Source organism: Amphimedon queenslandica, unplaced genomic scaffold (genome assembly GCF_000090795.2).
Source record: "Amphimedon queenslandica unplaced genomic scaffold, v1.1 AMPQUscaffold_13499, whole genome shotgun sequence".
NCBI classification, from domain to species: Eukaryota; Metazoa; Porifera; class Demospongiae; order Haplosclerida; family Niphatidae; genus Amphimedon; species Amphimedon queenslandica.
Window position 1 is genome coordinate 300,969 of NW_003546265.1, and position 17,197 is coordinate 318,165.

At 37.1% G+C, this 17,197-nt stretch overlaps 4 protein-coding genes and 2 long non-coding RNA genes across 7 annotated transcripts; 2 read left to right on the plus strand and 4 right to left on the minus strand.

Moving 5' to 3' along the window:
* Positions 1-81: 81 nt before the first annotated feature.
* LOC109580287 (uncharacterized) lies at positions 82-855 on the minus strand. The gene is made up of 2 exons (XR_002184155.1): positions 780-855; positions 82-732 (listed from the first exon to the last, which is right to left on the minus strand). It is a non-coding gene; the product is annotated as an uncharacterized LOC109580287 (long non-coding RNA).
* Positions 660-2,213, plus strand: LOC109580288 (uncharacterized). Of its 2 annotated transcripts, none has more exons than XR_002184157.1 (3): positions 660-743; positions 789-1,086; positions 1,934-2,213. It is a non-coding gene; the product is annotated as an uncharacterized LOC109580288 (long non-coding RNA). The 2 variants fall into 2 exon arrangements; XR_002184156.1 differs by having other exon boundaries at positions 789-1,082.
* Positions 1,759-3,186, minus strand: LOC109580286 (neurotrypsin-like). The gene is made up of 7 exons (XM_019993314.1): positions 3,095-3,186; positions 2,859-3,046; positions 2,656-2,786; positions 2,407-2,614; positions 2,233-2,354; positions 2,129-2,185; positions 1,759-2,073 (listed from the first exon to the last, which is right to left on the minus strand). The coding sequence occupies exons 3-7, from the start codon at positions 2,756-2,758 to the stop codon at positions 1,853-1,855; spliced, it is 711 nt and encodes a 236-aa protein (XP_019848873.1). The 5' UTR covers positions 2,759-2,786; positions 2,859-3,046; positions 3,095-3,186; the 3' UTR covers positions 1,759-1,852.
* A 73-nt stretch (positions 3,187-3,259) lies between these two features.
* LOC109580284 (inositol polyphosphate multikinase beta-like) lies at positions 3,260-8,851 on the minus strand. The gene is made up of 7 exons (XM_019993311.1): positions 8,605-8,851; positions 7,757-7,873; positions 5,700-5,910; positions 4,649-4,879; positions 4,068-4,240; positions 3,864-3,945; positions 3,260-3,775 (listed from the first exon to the last, which is right to left on the minus strand). The coding sequence occupies exons 1-7, from the start codon at positions 8,794-8,796 to the stop codon at positions 3,450-3,452; spliced, it is 1,332 nt and encodes a 443-aa protein (XP_019848870.1). The 5' UTR covers positions 8,797-8,851; the 3' UTR covers positions 3,260-3,449.
* Positions 8,852-8,949: 98 nt separating this feature from the next.
* Positions 8,950-11,159, plus strand: LOC100637369 (PHD finger protein 23A-like). The gene is made up of 5 exons (XM_003384176.3): positions 8,950-9,079; positions 9,405-9,451; positions 9,538-9,612; positions 10,258-10,513; positions 10,759-11,159. Exons 1-5 carry the CDS (start codon positions 9,049-9,051, stop codon positions 10,938-10,940), a joined length of 591 nt encoding a protein of 196 aa, XP_003384224.1. The 5' UTR covers positions 8,950-9,048; the 3' UTR covers positions 10,941-11,159.
* A 100-nt stretch (positions 11,160-11,259) lies between these two features.
* On the minus strand, positions 11,260-17,117 carry LOC100641920 (recombining binding protein suppressor of hairless-like). Its single transcript, XM_011411937.2, has 12 exons — positions 16,962-17,117; positions 16,754-16,886; positions 16,373-16,516; positions 15,760-15,994; positions 14,993-15,064; positions 14,778-14,880; positions 14,256-14,393; positions 13,761-13,942; positions 13,502-13,646; positions 12,621-12,807; positions 12,391-12,515; positions 11,260-11,878 (listed from the first exon to the last, which is right to left on the minus strand). The coding sequence occupies exons 1-12, from the start codon at positions 17,050-17,052 to the stop codon at positions 11,421-11,423; spliced, it is 2,013 nt and encodes a 670-aa protein (XP_011410239.2). The 5' UTR covers positions 17,053-17,117; the 3' UTR covers positions 11,260-11,420.
* Positions 17,118-17,197: the final 80 nt, after the last annotated feature.

Sequence of the window (17,197 nt, forward strand, 5' to 3'; positions counted from 1 at the left end):
CGATATTAGCGACTCCTCGAGAGTGAGAGGTCTCGTGTACTAATGAGTTGTGAGTTACAACCGGATATTGATTGGCTGTAAGTGCCGGCTCAAAACAAAAGTGACAAAGAGAGAAGGAAAGAAAAAGAGGAGAGGGAAGGAGAGTGGGAGGAGAGAGAAAGAGTTCAATTACTATAGTAATGAGTTGACGTGACTAGTCGATGACACGAGACTGATAAATTCCGATTGATCAACGATATTAGTGACTCCTTGAGAGTGAGAGGTCTCGTATAAGGTTGAGAATATGACAGCAGTCAGAGAGCTAGTAGGATATGTGTAGCCTGGTTGTGCAGCCTGGTGGTACAGGCAAAGAAAGCCCAGGAGTAGAAGATATAGCGATATCAATGACCCAGTATGGATCATTGATACACTCGGTTGTAGATTTCAACGAGCAGACAACAATTTCCACCGATTTCCACCTACACTGTTGACTGTTCAAACATAGATAGTAATCTACTATCTACGGTTCAAAGCACGAGCCTCGAGGTAGTAGTGTAGTGGACTAGTGGTTAAAATTGAATATAATAAAAATTAATTGAATTTAACAAAAATTTGAAGCGGCATATGCGGGCGGGAAACGGGAAACTACTAATCTAATTGGAGTGGCCTTATAATAAATTTCAACATTACCCTCTCTGTTTGCAATGCTAGTATCTCCATCATTATAGAGCCTCACAGCCCCTGTTTCTTGTCCTAAAATAAAGGTATGTATTCTAGCAAAAAGATCTACTTTATTTTACCTCTAACAGTGGACAAGAAAAAGGGAAACAACAAAAAGACCTCGAGGATGACCTCCATCATAGATAGTAGACGGGAAGAATGGACCGAATCAACCACATTAATTTTACTGAATTATGCTCACTTCGCCTAGCCGTAGTATACTTTCCGGTCACGATAAACACGTGTAGTGTTAAAAGATGGATTCTCGAGTGGATTGTTTCTTCTTTTTTTTTTTTACCGAACTATTAATCGAGAATATCGAAGGTGAAAGAGCAGCTTTGATGAGAGAGACTGCTTCATTTCTACTTAATAGTAGTTACTACGTAAGTAAGTGTAAACTACGTTTACGTAAAACTACGTTTCAGTTAGTTTATATAGATCTAGTGGCTAACTTACAATAACAAATGCTCCAGTTCAACCATAATCTTAATCTTAATAATAACAAGTGACCAAAAGGGCATATACACAAATGAATAACAATAAAAATGATAAATAAATAATTACATAATAATAGTCCACTGGCCTAAGAAAACTTCAGTTTAAAAATGCTATCATCAGAAACCTTTACGAGTGAGCCGATGATGTCATCAGTAGACAGAACCGATGACTCGACTGAGACGAGATCATGTGGGGTGGTACCATAGATTTTTGGGAAGTGCACATTGATGACGAATTATCTAGGTGTTGCTACAGGTGTTTCTCTATGCTCTGATCTATGCCTCCATGATCTCTGGGTACCGGGTACCATGTGCAGAGGTGTGGCTCACTGCCGTGCATATATAGATAAAATTCTATAGAGTATAATTATTTATAAGAGTATAATGTTTATACTCTACTATCTATGTGCATGTGCTACACATTTTTCCGTCCACTAAGACTAAGATGTTTATTATTGACATTGCATAATTAGAAAAAAAGAAAGAAAGAGCATTATTTAATAAACTACCAGTGAAAAATTTTGCATTTTATGAAAACAGTAAAAAAAATCTGCAATAAGACTATCTTTTAACCACGTGTTCTGTATTTTAAATTAATTTTAGCAGCATAAAAAATACAAAAAAGTCTGTTGAACTTCTACTTATTAAGTAGTTATTTAGTTACAGCACAAAATATCACAAATAACACTGCACCTCGCCCTACACCTATTAATCCTATTGTTGTCTTGATTATTTAGGTTTTCTTCAAGAAGTGGTTGCCCTCTTCTCCTTCTACAGCACATGGTGATAATTCTAATGCAGACACGAGTAATAAAATAAAGATAAAGGGTAAGGATCAAAACCAGTGCAGTCACTGCAAGTTGACCAGGATATAAATCTAATAATAAATAATGCAAAACAGCAAATTATTACTATAATTGTATTACACTTACTTATAGGGGAACAGGCTTCTATTTTATTGCCATGATTTGAAGCAGTACCTTCATATTCTGTACAACAATTATAAATCTAACTTTATCACTGCTTGTAAACTCACTGCAAGACACATTTAAAATACCATGACCACATGAGTCAATATTCTCATCACAACTTGCACAATCTTTTATGCACTTCTTGTCACAATTTGCATCTTGCATTGATGGAAAAAGTTCACTTGAGCTAAATTAATGATCAAGCAAATAAAATTAATGCTAATAATAACTAAACTCACAAAGTTGTATTATAGTCATAACTAGAGACTAAATTGTACCCTAGCTGTTTGCACACAGTAAGAGCAAAACTTTCAGAGTTAGTTTTATTGCAAACCACTCCCCACTTTCCATGACAGTAGACTTCAACTATACCTTGACTTATATAACTACTGTTCACTAGGCGTACCATTCCAGTATATGGTGTTCTGTCCCACATTCTAGTATAATCTTGCAAAAAGTACTACATCAGTAAAAAGAGTTTGACTTACAACACGTTACCCAAACATTACGGCCATTATTACAATTAGCAGGCACATTATCAGTTTTAAAGCTGCACTGGAGTATGACTAAATAATCCTTCTTGCAGGACATATCATAAAACCCAATTTGACGATCATGTCTAAAAATAAATGTTATCTCAGTACATTGTATATATATAATACATAAAAATAATAAACACACACAAACTGACCTACTGCCAAACTGAGGCTGAACTACACCACCAGTATAGCCTAACTGATGACAGACCACATCAGGAACGTAACTATAAGTAGCATCATTAGCATCAAAATCATAACAAATGAACTTCCAGTCTCCATTATAATAAACTTCAACATCACCATCTCTGTTTCCAATGTTAGTATTTCCCTAGTGTTTGCCCTAAAATAAAAGTATCTATTCGAGCAAGAAAGACCTTCTTTATTATACCTTTAACAGTGGACAAGAAGAAGGAAAACAACAGGAAGACCTCAAGGATGGCCTCCATGATCTCTGAATACCATGCAGAGGTGTGGCTGCTCACTGCAACATGTGCCTCACTGCATCATGTGCCTCATATTTAAAAACTAAAACGTTTATTATTGGCATTGCAAATTAGAAAAAAAAAGAAGAAAGAGCATTATTTAATAAACTACCAGTGAGAGATTGTGCATTTTAACAAGTAAAACAGTAGGAAAAATCTGCAAAATAATAATAATTTAATAATAATAAGTAATAATAATTATATCCAGTATAGCAATTCTTCTAATAATTCTTCTCTTTTATCAAAAAATCTGGAATAAAACTACTGCCCTGCAGTCTTTAGGAAATGCTCGAGGTATTGGGTAAAATTTCTGACGCCGAACAAAGCATTAGCGTCTTGAGTATCATCACGTTCCTTCTCGTACGTGTGAGCGAAATCCACTAATCTGATATCAACTTGAGTCTGCTGCTTATCGCCAGCAGCTGGAGTGGGCCCGCCTTCATAAACTATGAGGAGGGAAGTGGCAAAAAGGCTAAGGGTATTCTGCTTCTCCATCCAATTGATGAACTCTGTTAGTTTATCCATGATGCAGTTGACAACGTCAGTGCGGTGAGACCCATCACCCACTTCAAAGAACTTTGTGATTGCTAAGAGGAAGGAAATAAGAGGGAGTGAGGGGAAGAGAGAAGCAAATAATTATAAAATACTGGTTTGTATTACATGTACAGTATGCACCTGATAGAGCAGTATCTTCAGTGACACTGCGACCATAATATCTATCATAATAGACATAGTCATCAGTGAATGGCTTGTATATCTAAAGAGAGGGAGAGAGAGAGAGAGAGAGAGAGAGAGAGAGAGAGAGAGAGAGAGAGAGAGAGAGAGAGAGGGAGAGAGAGATCACCACAGCGTAATGGTACACTTCTTCTCTTCGCTCACTCTCATTCCGGTGATTCTGAAACCCAGTCTCTCTTGTGCTGGGTACTTCTTGAGTTCTCTCTCTATCTTGTCGGGGTGGGCGTGGTCGTCCCAGACCCTCTGGCCCATCTTTAGATCAAGTATGCAAGGATGAGTGAACCTGTGGGTGATGTCCTCTAGTATCAGATGATCACCTAATGATCAATGATCAATGATTAATATCAGTATCTATGTTAATGATGAATGATCAAATATCAGTATCAGTATCAGTGATTAATATTAGTGTCAATGATCAAATATTGATGAAACACTTTAAAAATTTTCTTGGATCATGTGACTGATTAGTTACACGTATATAGCCAAGAACTATTGGCAGCTACCACTTCACTATAATACTCATGCAAATTTACTATTAATAGCTACAGAATGACTCACTACACACAAATAATGAGTAACTTATTATATTACGTACATACTAATCCACTTTACATTATAAATGTACACCTTACATACATTATACATGTACATGTACATTAAGCCCATTATAGGTATAATAAGATTATAATGATCATTATAGTGTACATTAGTACATGTAGTCATACATTTGTGTCCAGCCCTATCAGCAATGGTGGTTAGTCCATGGTACATTGGGAGGATGGACTGGAGCAGAGAGTTATTGCTGCTGTTGCAGAGGCTAGGGAAGATGGAGGGATCCCCAAGGTGGGTACTGACGCCGTACAATGCATCGTAGAACGAGACCTCTCTCACTCCTTTGGAACCAAACTGGACCGGCTTGTAGAGTAAATGAGGCTGGCCTATGCGTCTTAGGAAACCTTTGGAGTGTAGAGGAAAGAAACAAGGAAAAGAAAGAAGGAAAGGTCAAGTATTATCATTTAAGCAATTGTTCCTTGTTACAATAATACAGTACATGTATAAGCATGTCTTTATTAGCACAGGGTTTCCCCCACAAAGCATGCTAAGTGAGCTAAACAGCATGAGCTTCATGAGCTGACAAGCACTACAATACAGTACATGGCATTTGGAGCAACTTTAAAAATTCATAAAAAATCTAGTTTTGATTGGAATCAGCTCAAACTTGCTATGCAACATAAGAACATGTATATGTATCAGAAAAATTTATAAAAATGGTAAATTCTCTCCTAGTCAATTTTGGTGAAATTTGGCCAAAATCCCTGTACTATAGTACAGGGACTTTGATCCGATTTTTGAGAAACTTTAAAAATTCATAAAAAATCCAATTTTGATTGGAATCAGCTCAAACTTGCTACGCAAGATAAAAACATGTATATGTATCAGAAGAAATTATAAAAATGGTAAATTCTCTCCTAGTAATTTTTGGGAAAAATACCCTCCTTGTATATGACATCTGTCAAATTTTGAAGCAACTTAAAATTGACCGACAAGAACTTCCACGAGCAACATGCCAAAGTCCCGTGGGGAACCCGGGCCACTCCAGAGCAATACCATGTAGTTCACGTGTTGGATAATGCCCAAGTGGCAGCTGCAATTCAAACGGAGTACAAACAAAATGTCAGTTTATTGTTTTGATTACAATAAAACTGGAGTGAAATGTCAATAATGAAAAGCCACCACCGCCTGCATTACATATCATTATATATACATTACACACACCTAGTTTTCCGTCAATGTGTCTGTGACCTCCAACTTGATGTGGTAGGGGCACGTATCCATCAGGTACTAGCCTCAGGAGGTGAAGAGCAGAGTCGGTCAGAGAGTCTCGTTCAACAAATATCTCATCGAGAAGCTTCTCTAACTGTTTGTCATCAAGTCGATCGGACTTTCTATCGCTAGGCTCTGCTCTGGGAGAACCACTACCTCTTAACTACGAGGGAGAGAGAGAGAGATGGACAAAAAATACAATAATAAAGAATTTACATTAAATGTACATGTACATGTATTTATCTGGTATCAGTTAATATATTCAATTCATCAGACATTGATTGTCAGTACAACAATGATTAGTAACAATGTACATGAACACTAACACATGAGTGGTGTGTGTGGGTTAGTGTACACATGATAGAACAATTAACATTCAATTGCAATTATCTCCCTCTTGTTTATGAAGGAAATGGAACTGAGAATTATCGTTAATATCGTTATCATCATCATCATCATTATTATCATTATTATTATTATTATTATTATTATCATGATATAAATGTAATGATGTATGACATATTGTAATCATGCAGTTTCTGTATGAAGTAACTAGGTAACTATTAATCATGCTTCCAGTTACATGTAGTTCAATCATTCACTACCTACCTGGCTACCATTAAGTAATAATTACATCATACATAAGGACATGTACATGTAGCTTATGATATACAATTGACAGTTAATGATTGTAGTTGGTAAGACAAGACAGAGTAGACACATACAGTTTATACATACTGAGAAATGTACATGCAACAGAAGTTGGCTTTTAAGAAAGCTGGTTTTACAACAACTATTTTCAATGAATCTGCTCTGTATTTCTCTTCTTTTTCCTCTTCCCTCTCTCTGTCCTTCTCTCTCTCTCTTCCTACTAGGCCATGAGATCTTCTTATCCACTTCTCCTGGTCCCATTATAAAAACAAATAAGACTCACTTGCTTCTCATACAACTGTACAAGATTGCAGACACGAATGACATTCATGATGATTAGTATGCAAATACACAGAAAAGATAAACAGTCTACACACACACAATACAATGGACACACACACTCACTCACACACACACACAGAGGTATAGTGTAGCTTCGATAATAAGAGGACACCTTCATAATGAGGACACTTTGCAAAGTACCAATTGGTACAAACCTATACAAAAGTACTTCTGAAATGAGGACACCTCTGTATTAAGGACAGGTAGTGTGGGCTCAATGGTGTCCTTAATAAAGAGGCTACACTGTACATGTATTAAGGACAGGTAGTGTGGGCCCAATGGTGTCCTTAATAAAGAGGCTACACTGTACATGTAGACAGAGATTATCAAGGCAGCCATATACAGCATGACTATGACAGAAGGTGTACTAGCTGGAGAGAAGATGCACTGGATGTAACTGAAGAGAGAGAGTGAGTGACAGTCAGTGCTAGAAAGTGCCAACTAAATATTTACAGTAAATAAAGGAGAGAGCATGTACAGTAATGTGGACTGGATACACCTCAACACAATGAAGCTTAAAATTCCAATTCCTCAAACAAGGGTTTAACACACACACACCATCAGTGCACTATAACTCATGTACATGCTATACTGTACATATTATACTGTAACTGTACATATACATGTGAAGTTACACTGACACAGCAGATGAAACAAGTTATGATAGTCCCAGCAAAAGTGGATTTGTCAGAGGAATTATGACAAATGAGAGATTAGAGAGAGAGAGAGAGAGAGATTAAAGTGACAGAGTACATCCTTTTTAATGAAGCAAAGAGGGCAGTATAACAGTTAATATTGAAGAGGTTATGATGATTAAGGAATAAAAGATAAAGAGAGAGGATATGTAGATTGTGTGGTAAAAGGTTAGAGTACATGAATATCATACTAGATGTGTGGTAAAAGTAAAAGAGAGAGGGAATACATAGACATGTCATGTGTGCATGGTAAAAGAATAAAGATCTTTGAAGATAAAGAGAGATAGAGTAGAGTATGGTACACACATGTGGTTCTCTAACCTTTCTTGCTTCCTTAGCTGTACCGGTCTTTGGCTTTAAGAGAACTTGCTTCTTACCTCCAGTCTCATACCCATCATCTTCGGCCATTGCAACATCACTCCCGCCATTTTCCGGAAGCTACAAGAAAAGGAGAGGAGACAGTTAGAGGATTGTTAGGTACGCATCAAACAGTGTAGGGTTCTTTAAAATAATTATTAATAAATTATTCATGATTTCTAAAATATTCTAAAATGCTGAATGGAAAATGTAAACACACACGTACACACGCCATGCATAGTCAACTGCAGCTGCTCCTGCAACGCTAGCTCCAATTTGTATGATACAATAATGCCAAACGTACGTGAACTGCATTGATACATGAGCGTGTACATAGTCAACATTATTATCACTACTATTATTATTATTTATAAAAGGGTCAATATATGATTACTGCTGGAATCTTAAGAATGGGACATTTAGGTTACATTATAACTCCATTAAAAGTCATCATGAGTGTGTGTGTGTACATAATGTATACACAGTAGTAGAGGGTAAGGGAGTGCATTAGGGGAGAAGGAGATAGAAAAACAGATAAAATGTACAGGAGAAATACCCACAACAAAAAACCATAAGGCAATCATACCAGCCTACACTGTGTACTCAACATAAACAAGCAATTCAATAAGGTAAATAATAAATCCATTAAACCCAACAATAGTAGGTACCCATTAAACGTATTGCATTTTTAAATGGGGGTGGGGGGATCGCTAGTTTTTCTTTTCAAAGTGATGTCATAGAATGAGAAAGAAAGTACAAAACATGAACAGGAAGGATGTGAAAAGTGTAGAATGTTTTTCATTAACAACCACCTTCTTATTGCAGTCCTTGGCAGTGGCTTTGTTGTGTTTAACTAAAGGAGGGAGTTTCTTCCCTGGAGTCTCGTACCCTTCATCATCCACTGATAAAAGGCAACCATCAACTTTCTCTTGGTCCATTGGTATCTGCGAGTGGTCTATAGAGCTCTCTACACTTTCTTCTCCACTTGTAAAAGTGGTCGACATGGCTCTGTGTTTCCCTGCCCAAGAGTAATGCGCGCAATGCACTGAATGCAGAATTGAAGGGCGGGGTTCGATTAGATGCAGATCACGTGATCCAGCCAGATGTGTTATGACGTCACGAAGAGTATGTAAACTCACGTGATCTCAAGACCACGCCCTCCTGCTTACCATAGACCCACCCTTAGCACTAAAGGAAACACAAACAATCTTCATCTCCTAGTCTCTTTCTTTTATTTGTCTCCTCTCTATATATCAATGGACAGCGAAGAAGCACCGGTTATATCTAGTGAGTCTTGTCCTCTGAAATCTTCCTTTGTATTATTCTAACGAGCGCCTGAACAATCATCTTGCAGCTTTCATTAGTCTATCTGACAATATCTCAACTCAGCCTTAACAGAGACAGAGAGAGAGAGTAGATATACTAGTAGCATGAGCCTATCATTGTATGTAGCCATTGTGATTGCTGAGCTTAAACTACTTTGGTATTGCCCTTGCTTAAAGATCAGTCCATTCTTATTATATTGTGCAGCAGTTTAGTGCAGACAGTGTTCTGGTGTTTGACAGAACTGTGATCATACTCCTACTAATAATGATACCTATTTCTTTTATAGAGAATAATAATATATCAAGTAATTCATCTCAAGATGAATCCATTTACGTGAGTCTTCAGTCATGACTGGTATATATGTACATGTAGCGGGATGCCATTCTGATGGAGTCATGTTGTTATTGGTTTATTTGTAGGATGGCAAGACTGGGCAGACATTTCAAGATTTCTTTGCTTTCTGTTCGTTTGTTTTGGCATACGAGGAACAAGTGGTAAGACCTCATTCACATTAGCACTATCATGAAACACTCACACACACACACACACACACACCATCACATTATGAATGAAAGTACTGACATCATGTACACAGATCAAGAATACACAGCCCATTCACATACATGTACATGTACATAATAGTACAGTGTGAATCTATCTGTGTATATGTATATATGTGTGTGTGTGTTTGTAGCTTTGTATGTATGGAAGTACTGAACATGTACAAGTATTTATCACCACATTATTGTCCAGGCCTACAATGAGAGCCTCTCCTGTAATGTTTGCAAACATTTTTAACACTGTCTAGCTGATAATTATCATGAGACTGTGTGGGTGGAGACCAGCCACTAGCTGGAGTCATTAAATGTAAACTCACAGCCTAAAGTACACTGGATACTTACCAATGATAACAATAAGGATTTATTGTTGAATCCAAAATGATTATTGTGACTAGTGACAAAAGTTATAACAAAAATAAGTGTTTAGCTTAATGCTGAATGTATAGGAAAGTTATTGAAATATTCTCTGAATTAATTAATTAATGCTATTCATGTTTGGATAGTTAGAGAATGTAAAGTGATCTGTTTCTGGCTCATGAAAGTTCGCTTATACACTTGTTAATATATTGTTGTGTTTAGAAATCAACTAAACTGGACAACATGATATTTAGCAAAGGGAGAGGCCTAGGCTCAGCTGGAGACACAGACACTAGTTCCGATGAGGAATCAAGTAACGAGAGAAGAGGAGGAGGAGGAAGGAGAGGAGGAGGGAGGGCTAGTGGCGGTACAGGTAATAAGAGAAAGAGGAAGGAAGAGGAAGGAGACATGACCAAAGAATCTGAGACTGAATCTGACACCACTAATTCTAGCAACGACCAGGTCGAAGTGACATCAGGTACGAAAATAAAGACACTTTATGGCATGAGGGAACTTGCTACTAGCAACTTGTTTGCTAGATGGTTGCAGCTTGCTAGCTAGATGGCTACTTAGATGCAACATGCTGCCAAGAATGAAAAGCTGTTCTATTCTTGGCAACATGTTACCTGGTTGCTCTCATAACATGTATAAAAGCCTTTCTATAGAACTAAATTTTATAATTGTGAGTCAACGAAATGATAATTTTTATTATTAATTTTGTAGATGAAGAGTCATGGAACTTAGTCACTTGTTACTGTGGCCGACCATATGCCGGCAGACCAATGATAGAGTGCTCCAAGTGTTTAACGTGGATACATCTCTATTGTGCTAAGATTAAGAAAAGCAACGTCCCGGACTTTTTTTTATGTCAAAAGTGTAAAACGAAGCAGTCAAGAACACAATAGATCCACGATACTATAGACATCACAATATTGCATTATAAAATACATATTGGCAAAGCATTATTATTGTTATTATTATTATTTGGCTGATTATTATGATTTTTAGTTCTTTTCACATTATCATTTTTCTCTCTATCTCTCTATAAACATCAAATTTTACATGTCAATATATGGCTACCTGTATATCTAAGTTTAACTTCTAAACATTTAACATCAAAACTATTCAATTTTTGCTACATGTACATGCAAATCTAGCCACTTCCAAGAACTATTCTTAATTCATGAATAATTTACAATTTCCGAAAAAGAATGCAATTCCATATTCTTCCATACAAACTTCATTTCATGTACTTATATAAATGATTCAAAAACATAAAAAATCAATAAATCAACACAATGTTAATATAAGCAATAAGTGGTAATAACAACAACAACAATAATGCGATTAATGTTTTCTCAACTACAAAATGCTACATAAGGTGCTTACTCAGCAGTCAATATGGGTGTGTGCGTTAAAATGGGTGGAGTCATTTTATTAGCCTGTAAAGAGTTAAATAAACCCGGTCCATTATAAGTGCCTAGTGAGTGGAGAGGATGGTGAGAGAGAGAGGGGGAGGGAGGGACGGCAGGATGATGAGGAGTATAATGATTAACAGAGTGCAGCTGCATCTCAGCCCCGCCCCCATTGCTGTAAGGAGAGTGGTGGATGAAACCGGGTTGAACGCCTAAATGAGAGGAGGTTGGGTCAGTGGAGAGTAGGTGTGGTCTTTGTAGAAGGGTGAGAGAGGACGTGGTGCAGTTGGGGCCTCCGATAGAGTAAGGGGTGTGGTTTGGTATCATGTTCATGTGGTCCATTAGAGGGGGAGGGAGGGCGGGAATGTGACGTGGCTCAAGGATCGGGGGAAGAGGAACGTCTGACGATATGTATTGAAACTTCATATCTAAACATGTACATAATAAAAAATATATAAAATCATGATTATGATGATAATCTGTCACTTAGTCTTCCTCAGGCTGTACTACAGTACAGGGTCCCAAGCCAAATTTTACCAAAAATGACAAGGAAAGAATTCTCCATTTTTATAATTTTTCCCGATACATATGCATGTTCTTATGTTGTGTAGAAAGTTTGAGCTAATTCCGATCAAGTTTAGATTTTTTATGAATTTTTAAAGTTACTCCAAAATCAGGCCAAAGTCCCTGTACTATAGTACAGGGACTTTGCCCAAATTTCACTAAAATTGACTAGGAGAGATTTCTTCATTTTTATAACTTTTTCTGATACATATACATGTTCTTATGTTGTGTAGAAAGTTTGAGCTGATTCCAATCAAAATTGAATTTTATACAAATTTTAAAAGTTGCTCCAAAATCTGGTGTAGTACAGCTAGGAAAGCCTTAACATGCTTTGTTGAAGACTGCCTCTCTCTCCTCTCCTCTACATATATCTTACGGGTATTATAAATGATTCCGTCAATTCGAACTATCAGTAAAGGTACTTTAATGGAGTCGTCCTTTTTTGAGTCTTTCTGAAACTGATCAATGGGAGGTACAACAGCCATCAAACACTCGGCACACCTGGAAAATAAAAAAGCATTTACCAGCTGTATCATTTAATATTATTATTATTATTATTATTATTATTATTATTATTATTATTATTATTATTGTTATTGTTATTACCTGTACATTGTTTCTGCCTCAACATCAGCAAACCACACCCTCAGATCAGGAGTGAATCCTTCTCCCTGTATCTCCAGCATTTGGAGATCATCCCCACCAATCAGGCGTATATCCTTTGCTATTGGTATAGGAGTGACAGGGGCTGTGACCGGACCCATTCCCTCCGAGAATGTGTACTCAGCTTTATCTGGGGGGGGGAGAAGAGAGAGAGAAGGGAAGAGAAAAAGAGAGGGATAAATACAAGAAAAAGCCAGGGTCAATAATGGCTATGTGCAATGTACATGCGATAGTCACAGTTTCAGAGTGTTACCCCATGCAATGTGTAACGTCACAGCAACACCATTAGACACACCAGATGTGAGGGACAATGATTGGTGACAGTAACAGACAATGATTGGTGTACATGTATGCTAAAGGCAGACTTGACTAATGTATTGAAACCACTCTTTATTTAGTCTCCATATTAACTATGAGCAGCAACCATTCACTTTAGAATGAAAGTACAGTGTGGGCAATGTCTACATCTTTTCTCCCACCGTTTACCTTAACTGTACATGTACATGTGAGGCTGTAGATATAGTGTAGCCTCTTTATTAAGGACACCATTGGGCCCACACTACCTGTCCTTAATACATGTACAGTGTAGCCTCTTTATTAAGGACACCATTGGGCCCACACTACCTCTCCTTAATACATGTACAGTGTAGCCTCTTTATTAAGGACACCATTGGACTCACACTACCTGTCCTTAATACAGAGGTGTCCTCATTTTAGATAGGTTTGTACCAATGGGGACATTACAAAATGCCCTCGTTATAAAGGTGTCCTCTTATCTCAAGGTATCCTTATTATAGAGGCTATGTACAAGTACTGTATCTTACCAGTACTAATGATAGTCCAAGAGGCTCCATCATTGATCATTTCTCTGTGAGGCTCACCAGGACACTGTGTCGCTTGAAACTGAATGATGCGATCCTGAGAAAGACACAAGTACATCCTCTCAGTGTCCTTCATGTAAAATGCAACCTAACAAAAAAAGAAATGCACATTAATATTGAGAACAGTAAGAAAATGTCATAGCTATTGGCTACCACTTCTATTTGTTAAAATCATTTGCTCTCCCTCCCCCCTCTCTCTTACTTTATGTAGCTGTGATACAGGGTCATCAGCATCAAGGAGAACCGTTTGCTTGTCCACTTTCCTTATCACTAGTCTTGGCAGTGCCATACCAGACGTGGAACAGACTAGCTTGACGGTACTGCCATATTTGATGTAACCTTCTTGTACTGTGAACTCCTCACTCTCAGCTGCATCTTCATCAACTGAGAGAGAGAGAAAGAGAGAGAAAAATAAAAACAACACAAAAAAACAAGTACATGTACATGCACGTGTCTAGTTAAAAGCAATCCTCAAACAATCACTCTTTTAACAAAAGGATACTTGAAACAATGGAAGAAGATATGTTTCCATTGAGAGAAACAATCATCATAGCATTGTCAACTAATAATAGATCTATTCAAGCAACTAACACACGCAAACTGAAAATTAGCACAAAAACTTCTTAAAAATACAGTATTATCATAAATAATCTAAATGTATTATTATTATTATTACTATTACTATTATTATTCTAACCGAGATGGATTGAGAAGGAGCCCCACTGCTGTGAACTGGCATGAAAGTTGTTCCCCTCAACATGAAGGTACCTAGTACTGACTGTCTGACTCCTTAACCTGTTGAATAAAGCCACAGAGGATCCTGAAGGGATGCACACTGTGAGAAAGAGGGAAAAAGGAGGCATCATTAACAAAACCACTACAGCTGCATATGTACAATACAATACCTAGCAGGTGTATAATGTCTCATCTTTATCAACGGTCACGCCACTATGATGTTTACTAGGTAAATTAAGGTTACAAATGGTTGGGTCAAGTCAATTAAGATCTTATCAGTCCTTTAATCTTTTCAAACAAAACACATAGCCTATAGGGTAGGGTACACCATCTTAACTTTAGTCTAGACTACAACCAGCTAATGATAATTGCATAAAAGAAACCAGCAGTTAACACCAAACACTTCCTTTGACTCGGTGAATATGCTTCTGTGTGTGTATGTAACTATGTATGTACATGTACAATGTATGATGAAGGTGCTTACATTCTGGGTTTTTAAGTGACTGCTTCTTTTTTGACGGTTTAGAAATAACTTTAATTCTCTGAGAGAGAAATGTCCCCAAGTCTCTTCCATCACCAAGATAGACCTGAGAATAAAGAGAAGTTATAACATCACAGCACTAATGAGCATCCATTAAACACTGTACATATACATGTACATATAGACTTGTTTTCTAACAGTATGTTACTATAGTTTACTTTGCACTGAAGTTGGAAGTGTTTTCTCTTGTCACTGTCAGATATATACAGAGTCTTGGCAATGCAGAAATTCTGAAAGATAGCACAATAATAATAATAATAATAATAATAATAATAATAATAATAATAATAGTTTATCATTAAACACCAGTAAATACACAGGACTGCTAATAATAATCCATGTACCACAAATATACTATTAATATACTATAAATATACTATAAATATACTGCTAATATGTACTGTAAATAGTACACATGCTGCCATATATATACATGTACATGTATATAACAGAGATCATTACATAAGGAAACGTCACATCCATCCCATTACAAGGCAGCCATCCTTCCCTTATCAAATCAATTAGGAGCAGACAAAAGGATAGCCAGAAGGACAAAAAGATCATTACAATACATTAAGGGATACACACACACAGAATGGATACAGGATAATAAACTCAAGTACACATGTAATGGCAAACCAGCAAATAAAGGTACATGTACATGTATATGCATGTATACTACTAGCTGTGTAAGTTGTATATCCACATGTAGACATTACAGTGCTACAAGTATTAATGTACTGTGAGGCTACATGTTAGATGCTGCTACATATTAAAAGGGAATGTTCTGTAGGCGTGAGAGTTGTTACAAAGTGATGCTTCAACATTGTAATTGTGGTTGTGGCTATATAAACAAGCACACAGTACTGGCAGTTTGGCACCAAATGTATTATCATTTCCAAAATATATATTTATAAGTTGATACCTTTTCTTCAAGTGAGAGGTGTTGCATTTCCTGGTCATGATTGCCAATACCCACAAAACAGCAAGGCTTATCAAAAGCATCCACTCCAACGGAAGAGGAATTGGCTTGAGAGGAGGAGGAGGTGGAAGAAGTGGAGCCATTCCTCTGTCCCTCTGCTTTCTTCTTCTCATTCTCTTTCTTCCTTGACTTCCAGCCTTTGCCCATCAAATAGAGGGAGGGAGGGGGACAGAAAAACCTAATAAATGATCAAAAAAATCAAATAATTATGCTATGTACATGTATATATACACTGTTAGATTTAGAGGGAGTTTAGAAGACTTTTGATCTACTTGTGTATCTAGGTGTAGGCTTATTAAAATCTCCCATTTTGTGCTACACATCCTTAAATCTCCTATTTCTAGTTGGATAGTCTCATATCATGATTAAATGGTATAAGCAATAATGTCCCCAAATACCAGCCAATATCCTGTACTATATATATTATTATATCATCATTGAAAGATGCAGTAAATGCTGTATTTTTATCGTACAGGAAATTATATTCAAGTTGAATGAACATAAATACATGTGTGTGTGTGTGTGTGTGTGTGATGGCCATTAATTGGACAAGAACCTTTTCTCATTTCCGTACGATTTCTGAGCTACCTTTGCATGTAGTACCACCACAGTGCAGTCTTCTCTGTCCTTAAGATACTGCCTCATGGCCTCTCTAGTCAACTTGTTTAGTTTGAGCTCGTACTTCTCAGAAAGAGGCTGACTATAAATGAGAGATGATGATCAAAAGAATGTCTGATCTAATGGTGATTGCTTTAATGAAATAGCAATTCTCTCCTACAGCCATTTTTGTATTACAGGCATCTTTAGCTGGATTTTGAAGCAATTTTAAAAATTTGTAAATGTAAAATCAATAAGGTATTGTTTCCCATGTAAATTTAATGTACATATACATCTAAGAATGTAGTGTAGTACTCTAACAGTATGGCTGTTCTCTCACTTGCTTATTTTGTCATTAGAAGAGGGAGAGGAGGAGGAAGAAGGATGCTGCTGCTGCTGTAAAAGATGGATCTGCTGGCTAGGAGCAGTCACTAATGGCTGGCCTATCAACTGGAGACCATGGCCATCTACACCTGGAGAACAGAGAAAGAGAAATATACAATTAGAGCATCAAGAGCATTTAAAAGTCATAATGATTATTATTATACCAATATATCCTCCACTGGTGACTGTAGTCATTTGAGGTATTGGGAGCAGCGCCCCGTTAGAAGAATAGACAGCGGGAACCAGTGACATCATTCAGAAGAGAAGAGAGACTCAGAGAGATGTGCTGTTTTAGAAATAGTGTTCAAGGAGAGGATATTGAGCTTTATATTGAGAGCGGAATCTGTGATCACTCCGCCTCCCTATGGCTGAATGGGCGGGACTGGTAACATGGCAACAG